The 21,540-nt window shown below is 46.1% G+C and overlaps 1 protein-coding gene across 1 annotated transcript in view; it reads right to left on the bottom strand.

Moving 5' to 3' along the window:
- Positions 1-21,540, bottom strand: part of Vps39 (VPS39 subunit of HOPS complex) — a 41,780-nt gene that overhangs the window by 8,043 nt on the left and 12,197 nt on the right. The window contains exons 5-16 of the mRNA XM_048459534.3: positions 20,238-20,332; positions 19,096-19,194; positions 18,461-18,553; positions 16,654-16,837; positions 14,167-14,287; positions 13,950-14,070; positions 9,966-10,095; positions 3,822-3,964; positions 1,348-1,491; positions 776-917; positions 573-659; positions 74-147 (exon numbers count right to left, since the gene is read on the bottom strand). Of these exons, the coding sequence (XP_048315491.1) occupies positions 74-147; positions 573-659; positions 776-917; positions 1,348-1,491; positions 3,822-3,964; positions 9,966-10,095; positions 13,950-14,070; positions 14,167-14,287; positions 16,654-16,837; positions 18,461-18,553; positions 19,096-19,194; positions 20,238-20,332 (1,433 nt within the window). The remainder of the gene's footprint in view (positions 1-73; positions 148-572; positions 660-775; positions 918-1,347; positions 1,492-3,821; positions 3,965-9,965; positions 10,096-13,949; positions 14,071-14,166; positions 14,288-16,653; positions 16,838-18,460; positions 18,554-19,095; positions 19,195-20,237; positions 20,333-21,540) is intronic.

Here is a 21,540-nt window from a genome sequence, read left to right as displayed (position 1 = left end):
GTATCTGTGGGTCTTTCACCAAATAAAATCTGGATCAACCGCGGCACCAGGCAAGTCCAGGGCCATGGCCTACCTTCAGGCCATCTTCTGGGAAGTCTCTCAGCACCCAGACCGAGTAGGAAAAAATCAAATGTAGGTTTTCTGTGCCTTCAAAGGAAAAGTAAGGGTTGTTAGCAGTAGACAAAAGTTAGGCCTGTCCAGTAAGACTGGAAGGGTAGGTGTACAGGTATGGATTCATTCTATGTACAAGACAGAGCCAAGCACCAGCCATTCAGAGCTGCTTGTTCCTTATGGTCTGTCCACGTACTAAAGGGCTTCATGGTTCGATCACTGCATTATTGATGCCAGGCAGAGGAACAGGATGGATGGAATATAAGGGAAGGACCAGACCCACACAAACAGGAGCCATCCCCACTGCTCTTAAAAGCAGGGCTCAGGGCTGGATGTGGTGGCATACGCCTTTCATCCTAGCACTCAGGAGGCAGAAGCAGGTGGACCTCTGTAAGTTCAAGGCCAGTCTGGTCTACACAGAGAGGCTCCATCTCAAAACCCACCACCACAACAGGGCTCACCCAAGTGCTGCAGATACTGCACGGTCCTCTCATGGCCTTTCAGAGGTGAGTTTGCTTTCTTGGACTGGTCCACCAGCACCTGCAGAGCTGGCCATGAAGCCCAAGAACAAACCCATGAGCCTCTTCTTCATTGAGGTTCATTGGACGCTGCCAATGTACAAGAGCCCCCTGCCCCCGGACTCTGGAAGGCCCTGTGGGGTCACCTTTCTCATGGAGCCCCTTCTTCTCATACAGGATGATCAGCTCACTGTACTTGTGAGCCTTCTTCAGCACGTGCTCGCTTTCCTCGATGTGACAGTGGTTGTTCTCCAGGCGCAACAAGGGAGCCACCAGGGCCACGTTTGTCTGTGGGGGAGACGGGATGCTGACATAGGATCATGAGGGGTGGCAGCAGAACTCCTTCCTGGAAGCCCCACCCTTCGCTAGCCCAGGCCTGCCCCTGCTCCAGGCTCCAAGGTCCCACAAGCACAGGAAAGCAAAAGGCCCTTGCTGCAGATGGACAAGCGGCGGCCTGTAGGGCATGTTTCTACTCTTGAGCACATGGCTCAGTGTTTCTGAGAAAAGCAAAGTGGTGACTTTCCTTGAGGCACTACTGTTCCTGTTGGGACTGTGGCACTAGCAAAGGAACCTCCCAGAAGAGTATCTTGCCTTATCCCCTTATCACAAAGGCATCGTGCAAAGGCGAGGAGGTCTCCATCCTCCAGACTCTTACTCTTACTAGTGGAAGTCTCCTACAGAGATCCCGCGAGGGGACTGGCATCCTGACACAACTCACATGGAGGTAGCACTTGAGCAGGGTGGTGTCGATGATCTGTAGTAATTTCTTCTTGGACTTGATGGTGGGGGTGCCTTCCATGAGTGGGGAGGTGCTGGACTGGTGATCCGAGTCGTTCAGCTTCTTTACCAGCTGGCTTCGTTTCTGTAAATGGCAAAAACATGGGGTCAAGGCTAGGACTTTCTTCATCATCCGAGCTGAGTTAACTCTGAAGGCCCCCAAATCAGCTCTTGTCCATCACCCAGGATGTCACAGCGGCATTCCTGTCACATCGTCACAGATCCAGTGACAATGGTGATGAACTCCCACTTTGTTCCTGCAGTGCTAGGGACCCACCTAGGGCCTCACACGTGCCCGGCAAGCACTCTACCGCGGAGCTGTACTCCAAACCCCACTTGTTTCTAAGGTTAGCTTCTGCCTGTTCCAAAACCTCATCCAGCTGGCTATGGAGGCACAGGCCTGTAATCACAGCTACTCAGAAGGCTGAGTAGAGAATTCAAGATCCTGAATTGAAGCTCAACTTAGGCAACACAGTGAGACCCCCATTTCAACAGAAATAAATGAATAAAAACAATCTTCAGATAGCGCAGTCATTCCGTTTGTAGTTCTCTGTGTCTGCCAATGTCATGGCCTTGTTTGGCAAAACAATGGTGCTGCTTAATTTCATGCATCTCCAAGGTCACCGGGGACCAGGGAAGAAAGTGTGTGTTATCTGCTTCCTAAAGCTGAGATGGCAGAAGCCAAAGGACACAGCCTTCTGGAAATCTTATATCCCAGGAACTGTCTTTACTTGGTCCAGGGCTCCAAAGTGTGAACAATGAGACAAGCTTGTGTGATTCTTGCAGGCTGCCAGTTGTAGCTGGGTACCCTGAAGCTCAAGGCTGAGACGCTGATCAAACAAGTTGACCCCCACTGACCCTGCAGCAGCCGTGAAGTGCAGCAGGACGCGTTCTCCAGAGCTACTTTTCAGAGCCCACAGGGATGCCTGAAACACTCTAAAGTCTCTGACACAAATGCACACACAGGAAATAAACAGCAAGCATTTGTGACAAAATGAGAGTTAAGAAGTTTGAGGGCTGGGGATACAATTCAGCTGGTGTGTACTTGTCTCCCATGCACAGATCCCCAGCTGGGTGTGGTGTGCACACCTGCAGTCCCAGCACTTGGGAAACAAGGCAGGAGGGTTAGAAGTTCAAGGTCATCCTTAGCTATATAGAGAGTTCAAGTTCAGCCTGGGCTACATGAGTTCCTACTTCAAAAAACTGAGTTGGATGGAGAGGTAAGTTGTAGTGCTGACTTTAAACTTTCACTCGATTGTCTGTAAGTTTAAAAAAATTAAACCATAAACATATATTATAGGATAATTACTGACAAGGAAAGACTTTGCCAATATATAGTTAAATTTTGAGCTGTAAACTATAAAAAAGAAAATACACTGATTTTAATTTAATAAATAAATTTATAAAAACAAAATGGGCTGGAGAGATGGCTCAGTAGTTAAGAGCCAGGCTCTTCTTCAGAGGACTGGGCTCGATCCCAGTACCCACATGGCAGCTCACAACTGTCTAACTCCAGTTCCAGGGCAACCATTGCCCTCTCTTCTGTCCTCTGCTGACACTAGGCATGCATGTATTATACAGACACACATGTCAACAGAACAGCCGTATACATAAAATAAAAATAAATAATCTTAAACAGGGAGAAGCTAGTTCGTGAATACATGAAGAAAACTAAACAAGCAATGCTAAAGTATTGATTACTTCTTGGGAAGAACTATGGATGTTTTGTTTCTGGCTTACATTCTGTTTTAGAGACAGAGTTTCAGTGTGTATCTCTGGTTGCCTGGAACTCACTCTGTAGATCTGGCTGGCCTTAAACTCAGAGATCTGCCTCCAAAGTGCTGAGATTAAAGGCATGCGCCCCTACGGTCTCAAGGCTTATACTTTTCTATGATTCCCAAACTATAGGCATTTTTCCCCACCACACACAATTATGTATGGCATAAAAAGTTCATAATAATTAAAATTTACCCTTTTTAGGCCAGATAATAACTTACTGTGAATACTTCCTGAAATGAGGATTTGATTTAAAACAAAACAGCCCTGACCCTTAACCACGGAGCATTGGACAGCTGTTGGCTCTAGGGGAATGAGTGTCAATTAAAGACTTTAAGGGTGTGGCTGGTCCCACACCTAAGTAGCACATAGATAGTACAAATTGTCCTTTAAAAGGAGGATACAAAGTTAGGAGGAAGTTTGGGAGGAATTAAGGGTGAATATGATTAAAATACATTGCATGTAATTCTCAAAGAATTCATAAAAGTATTTAAAAGACAAAAATAACTGGTACTATTAAGTTGAAGGAGCAGCAGATGGCCTATCCCAACCTCCAGAGCTTCCACTTACGGACCTCTTGCAGCCCTATCGCTGCTATAGGGAGGCAGGGATGGAACTCTGAAGCTCCCACCCACCTACCTGTGTTAGGTAATCAATGAGAGCTAAATGAGCCTTCTCCAGTTCGGCACCAGAGAGCGTGGGCAGCGGGTTGGGGTACTGCAGCTGCTTTCTGTAGTCTGTGGGCAGCAGGTCAGGGTACAAGCCCATCACGTGGGTGGGATCTGTAAGAAAGGCAAGCACACAAAACACAACATGACTGTACGGTAGCAGAATACACCTTGTGCCCATGGTTTATTACTTATATCACTTGGTTTTTTGAGACAGGTCTATATAACCTTGGCTGATCATGACTTTATTACAGAGTAGGCTGGCCCCAGATTTGTGGCGATCATCCTGCCTTACAAGTGTTACAACTATAGACATACATAAACATGCCTGGATTACCCTCAGCCAAAGGAATGAGCCTAGGTTCAGAAAAACTTAGTAAGCCATCTAGTTATGATCTGAACACTATACAAAAATTTCATTCATATGTAACAAAAAATGGCAAGACTTACAGGCACAGAATTAGGACTATTTATCAACTCTAAAAGAAATAGACTTTTCAAAGCTTCCAAAGAAAAAACTGATATTTAAGTGAAAAAGACCAACTGTGGTGGACTATTTGTTTAACTAGGCAAAGATGTGTTACATTTGTTTATGTTGTAGAACACTACTCTAACTGTGTAAAGGTGTGTTGCTTTATGCTGCGTTTGTTTAACGATGTAAGGATGTGTATTTTATTATGAAAAGATGTGTTGTATCTATTTCCTTGCCTGCCTAATAAAGAGCTGAATCACCAATAGCTGGATAGGAGAAAGGTAGGTGGGGATGCCAGGTAGACAGAATAAATAAGAAGAGAAATCTAGGTTTGAAAGAAGAGAAGGAGGAGAGAACAAAGGACATGCCTGGAGCAAGAAGTCAGACATGAGAAGCAGTGAAAGTAAGCTACACAAGAAAGGTAATGAACCCCAAGGCAAAAAGCAGATAAAGAGAAACAGGTTAATTTAAGTTAAAAGAGCTAGCCAGAAATGAGTCTAAGCCAAGCAGAACATTTAAAACTAATAGTAAGTCTCTGTCATGATTTGGGAGCTGGTTGATGGCCCAAAAATAAAAAGCCTGGTACAACCAACAAATTTTGGCACACACAGTAATTTTTTAAATTGATAAAAATGTAATATAATGAGCTCAACTATGTCCATAGCAGCACTGTTTGTCACAGTCAGAACCTAGAAACAACCTAAATGCCTTTCAACTGAAGAATGGATAAGGACAATGTGGTATATTTACACAATGAAGTACTACACAGCAGAAAAAATAACAACATCTTGAATTTCACAGGCGAATGGATGGAGCTAGAAAACATCATTTTGAGTGAGGTAACCCAGATACAGAAAGACAATTATCACGTGTACTCAATCATAAGTGGTTTCTAAACATAAAGCAAAGAAAACCAGCCTACAAATCACAATCCCAGAAAACCTAGACAACAATGAGGACCCTAAGAGAGGCATATATGGATCTAATCTACATGGGAAGTAGAAAAAGATAAGATCTCCTGAGTAAATTGGGAGCATGGGGACCTTGGGAGAGGGTTGAAGGGGAGGGGAAAGATATGGAGGGGGAGCAGAGAAAAATATAGAGCTCAATACAAATAAAAAAAATGTAATGAAATATATTAGAAATAAGCACAATTAATAAAAACTCAACATCAAAAAGGTTTTTTTCTTTTTTACCCTTTAGAATTTAGTATAGAGTCACAGTGTGCATGCAAGGGGCACATTATTTATAACTGTGATTTTGGAAACAATGGTCCTTTAACAGCAGAATACAGTGTTTTACTTCAGCTGGCGAGAGTGTTGCGACATAGTGCACACTGTAACTATGAAGCATACACAGAAAGTATATGACATGATCACAATTCTATTAAATGTGTAAATGTCAAAACATCTGTATGAAGGGACAAAATGAGTAACAAACCCGGGTCAAGATTTCTTAAAAGATCTTCGTTCCATTCTTAAAACCTTTATACCAACAATTTACACTTTATTTTCCCTTAGAAAAATGTCAGAGTTGGGCCAGGGAAGGCCACCTCCATTGCAATGGACATGAGCGCTTGGCCAGTCGTCTGGAAGACAAGACTCCCCTTGGGGCTCCGAAACCACGTCGCAGCATATCACAGTATCTGGTCCATCTAAGAAGAACCCATTCCCCAGGAGCACGAATCTGTCTAAGCGCTGACGAGAATGGCGGGCAGCACAGGAGCCCCACCAAGGCACAGCCGCAGAGAGGAAGGCAGCTATGGAGAACAGATAGTGCACATCCCGCCTTTGCCAGCCTCCTGTGTCTACATCTACACCTACAGTCTACTGAGCACCTAGGAATGAGAGGCTGGGCGTGCCGCTCAAGGGTGGGACTCTAGCATGTTCAAGTCCCAGGCTTCAATCCCAGCGTTGCAAAGTCAAAGGCCTTGCGATATTGCCCAAGGCCTATCAAACTCCAAGCTCCTTTGTGGCCCATGGGGTTCTTGGAATCTATCTTTCTGGCTTGATCTCATGCAACACGTCACCAAATGGCACCCTGGGCCCGCAGGTCACTGGACACAGGGTGAGAGTTCTGTGACTCCATGGTTCCCTTCACAATCCATTTTCCCTTCCACGCTCCAGGGCCCAGTCCACTTCCTTACTTTTGTTTGGTTATGGAGAAAGGTTCTCAAACTCCATGTCAGGCTTGCCTAGAACTCACTATGTAGCCCAGGATGGCTTTGTGCAGAAGTACTGAGGCAACACAGATGCCAGTCAGTCACCAAGACTGGCCTCACTCAGTCTTCCTGCTTCTGGAGAACTCTATCACACACACACACACACCCACTGCCAACCCCAATGTTAAACAGAATGGCTTCTCATGCAAGAACCTTGTGTACTTGTGACGTGTTTTACCACAGAAGCCCAGGACTGAGGGCAGAGCTGGCACTGCCAACACTTAGGTTTGCTTAGAGAGAGAGAGGGTTCTGAGACCAGGGTTACGCTACACCCTCAAAACACAGACACATGAGAACAAGGAAATGACATCACTCAGCAGAGAAAGGACATCGGGCAGCTCTGTCCACTCTGCTGACTGGCCAGTTCCCCAATTCCCAGGTATTCTTCTTACCTCATGAACATGTGCTGGCTGTTCCCTCAGTCTAGAATACTCTTCCCTGGACCCTGGCATGGCTCATGAATGCACCATCTGCCAGGTGGTAACTAAAATGCCCCATTTGTAGAGATGCCTAACTATTTTATATTTAACTACAAAACAGACCCCTCAGAACATAGGGCTGTGGTGACTTAGAAGTAGAACCCAGAAGAGAGTGGCAGCGGAGCCAACACAGACACCTGGATCCAGTCCATTCTGCACTGGGTTTGTAAACAGGGTATTTCAGCCCTGTGAGACTGTTCCCCACTGTGCCTCTTCCCCTGGCTCACACCTAAAGTGTGTCTGCATGGCTTCCTCACCAATGCTGTGCTCCCAAAGCCATCTATGGCATGGCAGCCCAGACTCACCCAAGTTTGGCTACTGTGGATTAGCTTATGTGTAGTTGCTAAAGTAGGAAATGATGTCATATTAGACAACAATCACACAGGTCTGTGGGTATTCTCCCCCAGATCACTAATGTTTGGAAATGACCGAGAGTAGCCAGCTCACAACTCCAGAAGAAAGCTTTTACCACACCGGACCTAAACGGAACAGAAAACCCCACACAAATGCCACTTTAATGCATGCAAAGAGCAGCTGCTTAGCTGTAGGGAGCCGCCTGGATGTGGCCTTGGCCAGATAGTGCCAGCACTCCTACAGCCTGGAGGTATACATATCCTTTGATGTTGCCGCCTTAGGCCGGTGTGCTGGAGCCTTGTTTTGCATTTCAAGAGACTCGGTCTCCTGACCTGTCCCGTGGCCTTGGATCCTAGTAGAATGGCATCAACCAATCAGCATTCGAGCCTCTCACCCTAGAAAAGCGGCTGTCTTTGGATTTTTCGCTCTCTCTCGTCATCCCTGTTCCCCATTCCCCCTTTCAAGCAAGGAGCTCTAATAAATTGTGATTGAGAAGGATTCTTGATTTTGTGACCGTCCATTCCTGCTGGTCAGGGAGCGCGTCACACTTAGCAGCTTCCAGGACATAGTTTCTGCTAAGCCAAGCCACCTGGGAAAGCTGCCCGCACAGGTGAAGTAAACACGGAGCACACAGGGCGTCTACTTCCCAGCCCCAGCACTGTAGTGACATACAATCATATACCACTGCATTCGGCTTTCTGCATGGCTTCTGTGGACTGACATCATGTCCTCATACTTGTGGTGGCCACCATCTGCAATCTGACTGAGCTACTTCTCCAGTCCCATCTCCCTTCTCAACAGCAACCTATTTCCTTTTGGTGAGCTCTTTCTTGCAAACTGAGCGTTTGTGGTTGGAGAACTGCCTTAGCTCTCAGAATCAGGGGGCCCAAACCCCTTCCCTACACTAATACAGTCTGGGAATGGGACCGTGACCTACTCTTGGTGATCAGATCTTCAACCCGAGAAGGTAAAGCAAGGATAGTAAGTGTGGCCCATGCCCGTCCCGCACACCCCTCTTGTACAATATGATTCCCCTCCCTCAAGGGGAGTCTGCTTTCCCTTGTCTTAAGCCTGTGATAACCCATGTACAGCAATAGGCTACAGCAGGCATGACAGTCACAAAAGCACAGAGGTGTCCATCTAGGTACCCCAGATTACACCCTCTCGGAAAAGCCAGCTGCTACGCATTACACTTGACCAACTCCATGAAGACTCACTTGAAAAAGAACTGAGGACCCAGGACCCAGACAGCACCAACTGTCAGCCACAGTGAGCTCCTTTGGAAATGGCTGGTCTAGCTAAAGACCTCAGTCCTGGCAAGTGACACACTGCAGCAGTGACTGTTACAGCGGACGAGACACCACAGTGCTAGTAGGGACAAACCTAAGAAAGCAGTTACATCAGAGCAGGCTCACCCAGAATGTTGTGGCTATGAACTAATTTCTGTCCTTCCTGTTTTGAGGGCTTCCAGAGTTCCCTTTGGTACCATGCAAAACTGACCCATCAATTTTATGGGTCCCTCCAAGCACCACCCAATGATTCACTCAGCCCTGTCCAATTGATCAGACTCTGGTGAAGTTGCTCAGAACAGATCTCCATTACTTGTAACCAAGAACCCAAGTTACTGGCCAGGGAGGGATGCGGGCAAAGAGGACAGCAAAAGGATACGGAAGGAAGCCAAACTATGGAACAACAGCAGCAGGGACACAGTGCAGTGCGTGCGTACTGTTCTAACCTCACAGAGCCACACAGACTACTCCAGGGGAGCGATCACTCCACTTCTCTTACAGACACGGTTAGTAGAGAAAACTGAAGCAGGGAGCCTGGGGTTTTGCATGAGCTCTGACTGGCTGTACCAGTTACTTTTCTATTGCAGTCACATGACCAAGGCAACGTAGAGAAGTGGCTTATTTGGCTTAAGATTCTGGAGGGACAAGAGTCTATCATGGCAGGGGTGGCAACAAGCAGCAGACATGGTCGCTGGAGCGGAAGTTGAGGGCTCACAATTTGAACCTCAAGTAGGAAGCAGGGGGTGAAAATGAAACGGCAAGAGTCTTTAAATTCTCAGAGCATGGTCTCCAGTGACATACTTCCTCCAATAAGGATACCTCCTAATCTCCCCAAATAGCACCACCAACTGGGAACCAAATATTCGCAACTGAGCTATGGGAAACACTCTCATTCAGGCCGCCACAGGGGTCAGTTCCCATGTACCTGCCCCTCACCACACTCAAACAGAGAGCAAGGGCTCAGCACTGGCTGGCGCTGGCTCTCAACAGTGACCCACTGTTTAGCCCACCAGGAACTTTTGTCTAGCCCTGCATTTAGTGAACACCAGCTGATTGCAAACCTTTGTTGGACTGGATGACTGTTCCCCTCTCTAATGCTGAGGACAAAGCATTCTGGAAAACTGGAAGCCTGCATTAGTGGGCGAGACCACATTAGATAGGATGGGGCTGTAAGTGTGTGACCACGTGGCCTCTCACGAGAGCTTGTCCGGCACAGAGGCCAACTGTGATGAGAGCGAGCCTCTTCTGCTCTCACTTCTCCCCATCTTCCCCCCTTTCCTCCACCACACCTGCGTGTTACCTGTGCCAAGTTTAGCGAAGACCTGCATGGACTCATCAAAGCGCTTCTGGCAGAAGAGGTTGAAGGCATACAAGTTCTTAATGTGATGGATTTGCTGCTGCTTTTCACTGTCTGAGTCATCTTTCATTTCCTAAGAAAAGACAAAATAAATAAAAGCTCATTCACTCTCCAAATATTTGCTCTGCTCATTCTCGGTGGTAAAACAGCGGCAGGCGCTAAAATAAAATGTACAAGAGAAACACGGTATCTGCTGCACAAACTGCCTGCTGAACTTCTAAAGAAAACTTTTACTTCTTTTTGTTTGTTTGTTTGTTTTTATTTTTGGAGATAGGGTTTCTCTGTAGCTTTGGAGCCTGTCCTGGAACTAACTCTTGTAGACTAGATCCACCTGCCTCTGCCTTCCAAGTGCTGGGATTAAAGGTATGCCCCCCTACCACCACCAGGCTTAAAGAAAACTTTTATTTCTTAAAGCAACTGCATTAAATCTTGGCTACATAATTTTCAGAAATTTTTACTTATTTATTATTGGTTTTGGTTTTTTGAGGTAGGGTCTCTCTGTGTAGCCCTGGCTATCCTGGAACTCACTCTGTAGGCCAGACTTACCTTGAACACACAGAGATCTGCCTGCCTCTGCTGGAAATTAAAGGTATGTACTACCACCACCTGGCTTAATTTTATATATATATGTGTGTGTGTGTGTGTGTGTGTGTGTGTGTGTTTTGCCTGCACCGTGTACCTGTTGCTGTTATTTCATCCATATATAAATGTCTGTGCACCCCATGGAGGCCAGCAGAGAACGTCAGAGTCCCCTGGAACTGGAGTTAGACAGTTGTGAGCTGTCATGAGTGCAGGTAATCAGCCTAGGTCCTCTGCAAGAGCAGCCAGTGCTCTTAGCCTATGAGCCATCGCTCCAGCCCCTGTTTATTTGATTAGAGAAAATATATGCACTTTTATTTTATGAGTGTCTGCCTACATGTATGTGTACCACACATATGCCTGGTGCCTGGAAAGCCAAGAAGAGGGTGCATGATAATCTTCACATCTCATTGTAAAGTACCTATGCAATGAAAATCACCAGAGCTTCTACTGAGTGCCTACCTAGTGTTCCTGAAATCTATTAAGACCATGACAAACAAGGGAAGAGGAAGAACTGTCATAGCCCAGAGATCACTGAGGAAAAATGCTTAATGAAGGTGAGCGTCAGATTTGATCCTGCCACACACATAAATGGACCTTAATAGAAAGCTGGCCAAATCTCATCAAAATCTGCCAGGTGATGGTGGCACATACTTTTAATCCCAAAGGCAGGTGGATCTCTGTGAGTTGAAGGCCATCTGGTCTACAAAGTGAGTTCCAGGACTGCCAGGACTACATAGAGAGACCCTGCCTCAAAAACAAAACAACAACAACAAAACAAAAACAAAAACAAAAAACAAAACAACAACAAAACAACAACAGCAAAAACAAAGGACTGGGCATGATGGAGCATCCTTTGATCCCAGCACTTGGGAGACAGAGACAGGAGGATTTCTGCAAGTTCCAGGTCAGTCTGTTCATTCTACATAGAGAGTTCTAGGATAATCCTACATAGAGATTCTGTGTCAAAAGAAAAGAAAAGAATGCTAACAGAAGCATGTTCGAAGGATCCCTAGTGCAATGACATGAGTTCAAACAAAAGGATTCCCATACAGACCTCACCTTATTCAGTTAGGCAAGGTCTCTCAATCAAACCCAGAGCTGGCTGATATGGTTAGTCTTGCTAGCCAGCTTGCTCTGGGCATGATCTGTCTCCATCTTCCAAGGCTGAAATCATGAGCAAGCTGTCATATTCATCTTGTGCACCAGGTACATATGAAAAAACATTTAGGAAATGCCACCAGAGAAACGCAAATTAAAATGACATCGAGATTCCAGCTTACCCTAGCCAGAATGCAGTCACTAAGAAAATGAGTAACAACTAATGCTGGCAAGAGCAAGAGCAAGAGCAAAGGGGAGACTTTGTGTACTGAGGTGCGAATGCCAAGGCCAGCCACCGTGGAGATCAGTGTGCAGGTTTCTCAAAAACCTTCACACTCAATCTTCCACAGGACCCAGCTTCACCACTCCTGGGTATGGAGGGCTTCAAGTCATATCCTCGAGACATTTGCACACCAGTGTCTACTGCAGCACCATTCACAACAACTAAGTTGTCTGGCAAAAGAGGAAGTAGAAGCAAACCCGTCCAGAGGACTAAGGGGACTAGCAGTGGGGGAGGGGTGAGAAAAGGGAATGCAGAGAATAAAAGGGGCAATATACTCAACATACAAGATATACATGTAGAAGAGCTTGAAAAATTAGCATTTTAAAGTGGGATTTATAATTTAATTACAGAATTTTCACATACAGAATAAAAGTTGTTTTTCAAAACAGCCACCATGGGCTGGAGCAATAACTCAGCTCATAAAGTGTCGCACGGCAAGCGCAAAGATCAAACAGGTCTGATCCCTAAAACCCACGTAGAAAGGCTGGTGTGGCGGTACCTGCTTGCCTCTCAGCCCTGGGGAGGTGGCGAGAGGAGGCTCCCTAGGGCTCTAATGTGCCCCAGGTCTCACTCAGAGACTCTATGGGGGGGGGGAACGACTGGTGAATGGCTGTCCTGAGGCCTCTAGCTTCCACATGTACACACATACCGGTGCATGTGTGCTAGCACATGCACATGTGCACATACATAAAAGAGGCCACCAGAAGTAATTAACGTGATCGCTGCTTCTCCTTCAGAGACTGTCTAGACCTGCAAGACCATCTAGAAATCAAGCTTACTATTATAGCATCAAGATCTCTTTAAATTAACACTGTTCAGTCTAATGCCCTGGTTAGGTCCAGAGACGTATGGTCATTTTTGGAAATCAAATCCACTCTCTACAGATAATACAAACTATCACAGAAACCACATGCATCAGTCTATGCCTAATACCAGCACTTGGAGGGTGAGGCGGGCAGACCGCCACACCAGCACAGGCTACACAGCCTTGTCTCAAAAACTAAAGGGGGGAAAATCACTAGCAAATGGAGAGAAAAATGGACACACTGCTGCTCTGCTGGGAACAACAGTCCACATGAACACAGAGGAGAGTGGCTGCAAACAGTAGAATGCGCTTTGTGTCCCCCCAGACCCCAGGGTCGGGAACCTGTTTCCTAGGGTGGCGATACTGAGAACTGAGTAAAGTGAGTGTGGACCTTCAAGGGTGTGGCTTACTGGAAGGTGTTCAGGTCACTAGGGACGAAAGGCATTCTTGAGAGAGGGCTGTTATGAAAGGAGCCCCATCTCTCTTGTCTGCTCATGGTGGAATTAACTGTACGCCCTTGTATTTCTGTCTGTTCCAGGTGGTAGCAAAGCCACAGAGTGGCCTTGTCCCGGAGCCTGCACTACGCCATTTGAACTCTGGATCTCTGAAAATGTGAGGTAAATAAACACCACTTTTTTTCCTAAGTTGTCTGTTGATGCAGGGATAAAAAGCTGACTGGCCCAGTGGCCACAGTAAACAGAAGACTGCAGCTTGGTTCCGTGTAACAAGTGAGGCAGTTCCAGAGTCTGAAGGCTAACACTTGCCCACAGAAGTCACTTCTGAAAGAACCGAGGGGCCCTTTAATGGCTACAGTCAACAACTGACTATTACTATATGTTAATGTATGCATGGTCTTTAATTGTTCCAAACCATACAGTGTCTACTAAATTATTTTATTTCTTCCATTACTTTCCAGAAGACACCATTATAACTGACATTCACTCTATACTTGAACAGGTAAGCAAGGTAATATCATTAGTTACACAGATACTCAAACCCCACTCAAAGCCCCCCAGGCTTCCAGTTTACTCTTCTTCATCTATATAAATAGAGATCTAAATACAATATAAATTATAAATACAAATATCTGTACCATCGTCAGCTGCTTTAGAAAAAGAGGAAAGCAGTCTGCCTCCCAAATTTAAGGAACAAAACTTACTGCGAGCTGTAGAGCGAGTTCAAACTGCTTGTCCTGGAGAAGCTGTTGGATTTGGGTTGCCATGGGAACAGGAATGAGTCTCCAAACAAAATGATTGCTGGCCACATAGATTATGTTTGATCTGGAGGCAGAAGAACATTGGTAAGAGGGCATGGGACTTACAGTGGTACAGGGACCTGGGAGCAAGGCAGTCACAGTGAAGAGAGAAATTCCTTACCCCCCTGAGGTAATGAAGCGGGGCCTTTGCAACTCAATGCTCTGAACCAGGAGCCTTGGCTCGAGCGTTCGGATCTCCACGTATCGGGGCAACACTGCCACAATGTAAGGGGGCTGGTGCTCTGCAAGAGAGGACGTGCTGAGCTTGCGTTCTGTCGAAGGCTTTGGCTTAAGGGTGGGCTTGGACTCAGCTAACATGAAAGTGGTGTAAATAGATCTCAAAAAAAAAAATCCTCAGGTCAAGCACCAAGACAGGGGCTCCTTCACTGCAATCCACAGGAAAGAGGGCCACTGCCTGCTTACGTGATATCAAGAGACATCTCTTGCACAGCAGAGCTACACCGAGCTTTGCTAACATGGCTGGACCAGCTCCACTATATAAAAGCTTCCCGTGTCCTTTTCCCATCTGTCACGAAACCAGATCAGATAAATGTAGGGTGCACTTTCCTGCCAATGCAGCTGCAGAGCTGGGCTACAAAACTGCCTTGCACTCCCCCAGAGAGAAGTTTCTTTTTTCCCTTCCTTAACACTGGCTAAGGTTTCTGTTTAAGATTTTCAGAGAAAGAATACAAACCCCACTTAATGCCTGTTACAGCTGGAACATTCCCATCTTTTCAAATACTGATTCACTGACACTTTATCCCCAATGCACTGGTGTTGGGAGGCAAGGCCTAAGGAGGGGGAGAGACTACAGGGACGCACTACCACCCTGACTTCTTCCTTGACTTTGCTAAAAGAACATTTACCGAATCCGCTCTTTCCTTTCTGTACTTTGTAGCAGGAATGGGACAATCCAGCTTAGTGTACTGAGTGAAGCAAAAGAATCTATAAATGTGCCAAAGTTAGTATGCAAAAAAGTCTAAATTCCTTGCCATGAAAGCCTTCCTCTGGGAGGCTGTGACAAGGGAAATTTAACATGAAGGCAGGCAACAGAAAATATATTTTTGAAAGATCCATAAAAACTTAGAACCTCTAAGACTGAATAAAGAAAAACTTTGCTTCATACTGAATTCTGAAATAAATTTACTGCTTGTACACAACAGTAAACCTAACTGCAGAAACTTAAACACAGGTACAGCACAACTGTGTGTTTCGGTCAGCGGTGCCGTCGATACAGAAACAGCTCTCACCTCAAAGGGAGGAAGAAAGAGTTTATTCTGTACCTAGGTATGACTACGGCCTAGGAACACAGATCCAGGTATCCCTAAGTACTGCATTCCACTGTGAACGTGGCTGCATGAGATGTTATTAGTTATAGAACAAAAGAAATCATAAGTAAAGGATCTTCGATTTGGGGCCAGAGGAAGGCAGGTTACAGCAGAGCTGGGGGCTGTGCTGAAGGCTTCGGTGTTATCTGGTGACACTCTTAGCCTGAGACTGGTAAGAGCTTGTGGTTTGCTAAGAACACACTGTAAAATTGCTGGGTTTAAAGGTTTACTTTATTATTTACTTATGTGCCTACGTGTGTGGGTGTGCTCACAGAAACCCAAGGAAGGTGCTGGATCCCTTGGCGCTGAAGTTACAGTTAGTTGTGAGTTACTGGACATGAGAGCTGGGAACCTGCAAGCGCTCTTAGCGGCTGAGCCACTGCGCCAGCTCCAGCACACAATGTTTTACCAAGAAGTTCTACCTAGGACCGTCCCAGCCTCTCAGTCTGTCCCACGGGCCACTGAGAGCTGGCCCTCGCTAGTTCCTCCATGATTAGGACTACTGGCTGAGCCGGTCAAGCGCTGCACAGCGTCTCACTGTGGTCAGCTTGTCTCTGCCTCTTCAGCCAGTTCCACCCTGTTCTGTCTGCCCAGAATGTAAGAAAACTGTTCTTCAAATCCCAGACTCCCTCGTCCAATCTTCCCTATGGCGGGCATCATCTTCATGTCTAACTGAACAATCAGACTTCATCTCTGCGAACTTCTGAATTCTAACGCATCCACAGTGTCTTAGCTCCTCATCTGAAATGCAACCCTTTACTCACGAGCCTCTCGGCACAGAAAGTACTAACCATGTTGTGTTTCTGACTGCAAGGGAAGTGTAGCAAGCATGCCATATGCTTCCAGAAAATACCACTGCAGAGAAAAGGGAGCTTAAGGTAGGTTCAGAAAGACTCCACCGTGAGGGCAGTCTGTCCCTATAAATTATAAATATCAGAGGAATGAGTAAGGAATTTCCAGATGTAGACTGCTCCAAAGGAGCTAATGAACACTATGAACAGGAAGGTGACAGAAAAGAGACAAAAGAGTGGAAACAATGGTGGACACCACTTCCTGAAATACATATTTCTTTGTAGATTCTTCCCCCTCTGAAGCAAAACTCAGCTTCCAGAAAAACCTTATCCCCTCTTTAATGTCCCTAAAAGTGTTTACTTAAAAGAAGGGGACCTGGGGTGAGCAGCGGAAGGTGGGCAGTCTGCTAGAGCCCCAACAGAACCGATTCTACAGGGATAACACAGCCTGCATCCAAAGGACAAAGCAGCAGCTACTGCTGGCCTCACCCATGGCCACTGGGATGTCTGTCCAGTTCAGTGCGCATTTCTGTGTACAGATGCCTTCCTCATTGAGCACCACGGTGAGATCATCCTGACCCACAGCTACTTTTCCATCTGCCAGAGGCGCAACTAAGGGTTCCAGCTGCTTTCCTGTTGGGAAGAGCTCTTTGATGGACCCCTTTCCATCCACCTGCAGGAAGACATGGCGGGAGTCATCCAGCACAGCCCAGAAAGAGGCATGAACGCAGCCTGGAAAAACCCACACAAAACCCAAACCAGAGAAGCCAATAATGTTCCTTGTTTGACTCGAGTGAATACGATTTTCATTATGACCATCTTTCCCACAGTGTAAGAGCAATTTCCAGAATGGAGAAAATCATCTGCCCACACCAATCATGCTGCAGTACAGAGCAACTGGGCTTTTACCGATGCTAGGTGCTACAATACAGAACATCACTGCTGGTGGGCATGAAAATGGTACAGCCAGCTATATGCTAGCTTTTCATAGAGCTAAGCACAAGCCGACCATAGGAGCCAGCAATACCACTTCTAGGTACTACTGTCCATGGGAAATATAATTTTACATCTATACAAACTCTCACATACAAATGCTTATAGCAGCTTTCTTCATTTGCTAAAAATGGGGGACAGGTATATCCTTCAGCTGATAGGAGAACTCCGTCCATTTATGGCACCGAATACTTTCAGCTATGAAAGACAGCAACCACTGACATACGCACACAGATGAATCTATAATGTACTATGCTACATAGATCTCCACTTGATACAATTTTGTTTGACATTCTCCAAAAAAACAAAACTTAAGAGACAACGCATCCTCAGTAGTGGAGGTCTAGGAGTTGGAAGTGAGGCGGCTGGAAGGGAGGTGGCAGGCTTGCTCTGAATTGTCATTGTGGCATTAGTTATATAACCCTACATATCTGTTAAAACCAAGAGTTATACAACAAAAAGAATGGAATTTAATGTACGTCAAGACATGAGAAATTTTCTAATAGCCATGGCCCTAAAGCAAGATTTGCCACGCTCAGAAAATGAAACCATAAGAAGGTGAAGGGGGCCGAGTCTGTAGCTCAGTGGCAGTGGTGGTGTGCGACAGAAGTGTCCACAGGAGTCGGAAGGCGGGACACCTGCTCCAGTCTTAGGCCCTGCCACTCCGCAGACTCCTCTCAGTGTGCACATGCCTGGTTAGAATCTCATCCGCTGAGAGCAGCGACTCCTTCAGGACTCTGCCTCCCTGACTGCTGGCAGCAGGAAAACATCCCCAAACTAAACATGTGGAACCAAAATAGCGAAGAGATAAACAATAAAGAGCTAACACTGTGGGGAGAACTAGGAAGGCTTCTAGATCTGCCAAGTCTAGATTATCAGATCAGGGAGAAGCCAAGAGATTGAGCTCACTCTATGAGGTGAGGAACCGTCCATCTTTTCTATCTACAGTATGCACACGAGGGGGAAAGACAATGCTGTGGCTGTTCATCACTCTGTGGGAGAAAAAAACAAGTTCTAAAGACAGTTTGAATAGCAAGATTTTATTTTTTATATGTATGGGCATTTTGCCTGCATATTATGTCTGTGCGCCACATGTGTGCCTCTGCCCAAGGAGACCAGAAGAGTCCCCTGAAGCTGGAGTTACAACTGGCTCTTAGTTGCCCGATGGGTGCTGGAACTAAACCTGGCTCCCCTAGAAAAGAAGTCAGTGTTCTTAACCACTGAGCCATTAGTTCAGAAGTGATGATCGTCTGTCAAGGTAAACTCACGATCACCTCCCCAAGGCAAAAACAGAAGGTTTTACCCTGATCAGGTAGTAGTCTCTCTTGAAGCCAACACAGATAGAATTTTCACACCATGCCATGGACTTGGGCACATCAGGTACACTAAAGTCCCCCTGGAAAAAGAGAATATGAGTTCAATTGAAAAGATGTTAAGGGGAGTAGATCCAAGCCTTTCTGTTATACTACCTCCATTCTGAAAAATACCCTACACTCCCTGAATTATATAAATAAAATCTAAATCAGGACTGGACTTAATTCCAGCACTCAGGAGGCAGAGGCAAGCGTATCTCTGAGTTCAAGGCCAGCCTGGTCCACAGAGCAAGTTCCAGGACAGCCTGGGCTACACAGAGAAACCCTGTCTCAAAACAATAGTAACAAAAGAAAACCAACTAACCAAAACATGAATTACCCTAATAAAAATATAAATCACCCAGGAACTGGGTGAAAATACATCTGGAAAAGGTGAGAGCCATTATAAGATAAAATAATATTCGGTAATGCTGTGGAATTACGCAGCAGTGGGCATGAGCAACTCCCAGGGCTCGACATCAGCGCATCTGTCTGGGAGAACCTCATTAGCTCTAAACAGGAGGCTGCGGGCCAGCTACAGCACCAGCTCCCACCCCATCCCCACGGCAGGGACAGTGGACTTTACCTGCAGTTCATGGAACTCCCTGTCCTTCCAGAAGTAGAGCTGCAGCTTCTTCCTCACTGCCACACACATCCGCAGCACCTCCTCGCCGGTCTCGGTGTGCTAGGGAGAAACACCCAGGCCGATGAGCATGCGGTGACTCCACGGCACAGTGGCAAGCAGACTGGCAACCTTGACTTGAATCCAAACCTGCAAATCCTAAAGCCCCACTGCCAGTGCTGGGTGGAGGAAGGCCAGTCTGACCATACTTAGACACACCTGGATGAGGAGCACTTCTTTCAGACGGACATTCTCAATTCAGAAAACAATCCCAGGGTATGTCTTCCATTCTATAACTGAGCCATCCCCTCCTCTGCTCCCCCCTCTTTCCCTTAAGTGTTTCTTGCCTGTGGCTGTCAGGGCCAGCAGCAGTCAGTGACAGCAGACCCACTAGTCACACTTGGAAAGAATTGGGAAAAGAAAATCTCCAAGCACAGGGCAATTAAGAGTGGAAGTGCGGGGGCTCAGGAGATGGCTCAGAGGTTAAAAGCACTGGCAGTTCTAGAGGTCCTGAGTTCGACCACATAATTAGTGGCTATAACCATCTGTAATGAGATCTGGTGCCCTCTTCTGGCCTGCAGGCATACATGCAGGCAAAGCACTGTATACTAATAAATCTTTAAGAAAAAGAGTGGAAGAGAGCCACCAAAAGTTATCAGCAATCCCAGCTGAGAAGGGGATTCAGACTGGCCCAGGAAGTCTGAAGAACAGAAGGATGACGACTTGGCAAAAACAAAGATGTCATTTTTGAACAATGCAAACTCCCTAATGACAAAGACTACAGTAATTTGTTTAGAACAAGTCAATTTAACATCACGACCAGGCTCATGATAGCATTATTCTGCTTTCCCCCAGTGGTTTGCATGACAACTAACTATCTTCACCCCTGGCTAGTTGCCTCCTGACACACTGACACCTGGCACTTTAGTTAGCACGCAGAGAATGAAAATCTTGTATCCTCATACCACATATAATGTGACTCAAAGCAAAATATTCTTCTCTGAAGGCTGCTGGGTTTGGATGCCAGAGCCATTCTTCTCATGGAGTGTTAGTATCTTGGGCAGTGCTGGATTCAGAAAGCCAAAGTTCACCTCAAACACACTCACCTGGAGGTCACAGGTGAACAACGACGCCCCCTTGGCCTTTGAGACGGTAGTGATTTGTTGAAATGTCAGCAAGTCATGGACATAAATGTTGTTTTCTGTTTGGGAGAAAGCACAATGTCAATAAGTCAACCGCTAATACAGTCACCAAGATAAAAACATCAAAAAAAATTAACTGTAACATCTAAAAGAAGTGAACTGCAGACTCTGGCTGAGGATGGTCTTCCAGTTTCACTAACACTGGTCCATTCCCGACTCTATCAGTGCAAGCATCTTCTGACCTGGGTATTCTGTTCCTTAAGACTCTGAGATGACTTCAGTTCAGGGGGCCTTCACTTCCTACTGCACTTGAACTCTCGAGTGTGGAAATACGTCAGCATATTTATCCAGGAAATAGTTTTCTTAGCTACATAAGCTAGCAGGCTCCCATTAGAAAAGACAGAGACTTTCTGGATTCTGTACAAACCATGGCAAGGATTTCTGCTTAAGCAAAACTAGCAAAGCAATACAGCAGTCTCCGTGAACCACTCAGTTCCAGGACACCACTCAGTGCCCAAGCCAGGACAGACCAACCCTGTATTCCTCTCCTGCTCGGATAACCTTTCACAAAGCTTAACTAGGCATAGGAAGAGATTAAAACAACAGACAACAGAACAATTACAAACAACAGCAACAGCACAGTGGTGTTGTCCCTCTCAGAATATCTCACTGCTATCTTTGCTTCAGTCCCACGGTTGACACAGGTAACCAAAACTGCAGAAAGCAAACCTGTGGGCAGAAGGATCGCCAAAACATCTGAAGTGACCTTTCAGCTAGTTCCTATGGTGAAGATTTAGTGCTTAAATGTTTAGCTGTGGACCAGGAACTAAAGTTACAATGATTCTGTCATTCAGGCCTTGGGCTGAATAGTCCAGGGTGTGAGGTAAGTGTCTAGGCTTCAGCCTCTCTGGCTGCCTCCTACAAAACCATGACGCTGCAGAGGAGGGCTCTAACAGTCCAGCCCCAGCTGCCTCTTGCTGGATAGCTTGTCATCTTTATCACATGTCCTAAGCCAGGCCACAAGGAACACCTATTGCCACATGACAGCCTTGCTTAAGTTGCTCCTGACAAAGGTTCTGCCTTCTTCTCTCTTCCTATGGAAACTGTAGTCCTTCCTGTTCCCCAGATCCCACAGCACTGTCAACGTTTCTATGGTCATTACTTCCTAAATTCTGGCCATGATAATGAGAATATAATCAAAGGTAGACGCAATGTCTCATTGATTTCGGCATTTCTAATGTCTACATCAGACTTGCACAGGTTATGG

The sequence above is a fragment of the Myodes glareolus genome, chromosome 10, assembly GCF_982192425.1.
Source record: "Myodes glareolus chromosome 10, mMyoGla1.1, whole genome shotgun sequence".
Lineage (NCBI taxonomy): Eukaryota > Metazoa > Chordata > Mammalia > Rodentia > Cricetidae > Myodes > Myodes glareolus.
Note: the sequence above shows the minus strand (reverse complement) of the source record. Positions and strands in the feature narration are given on the sequence as shown.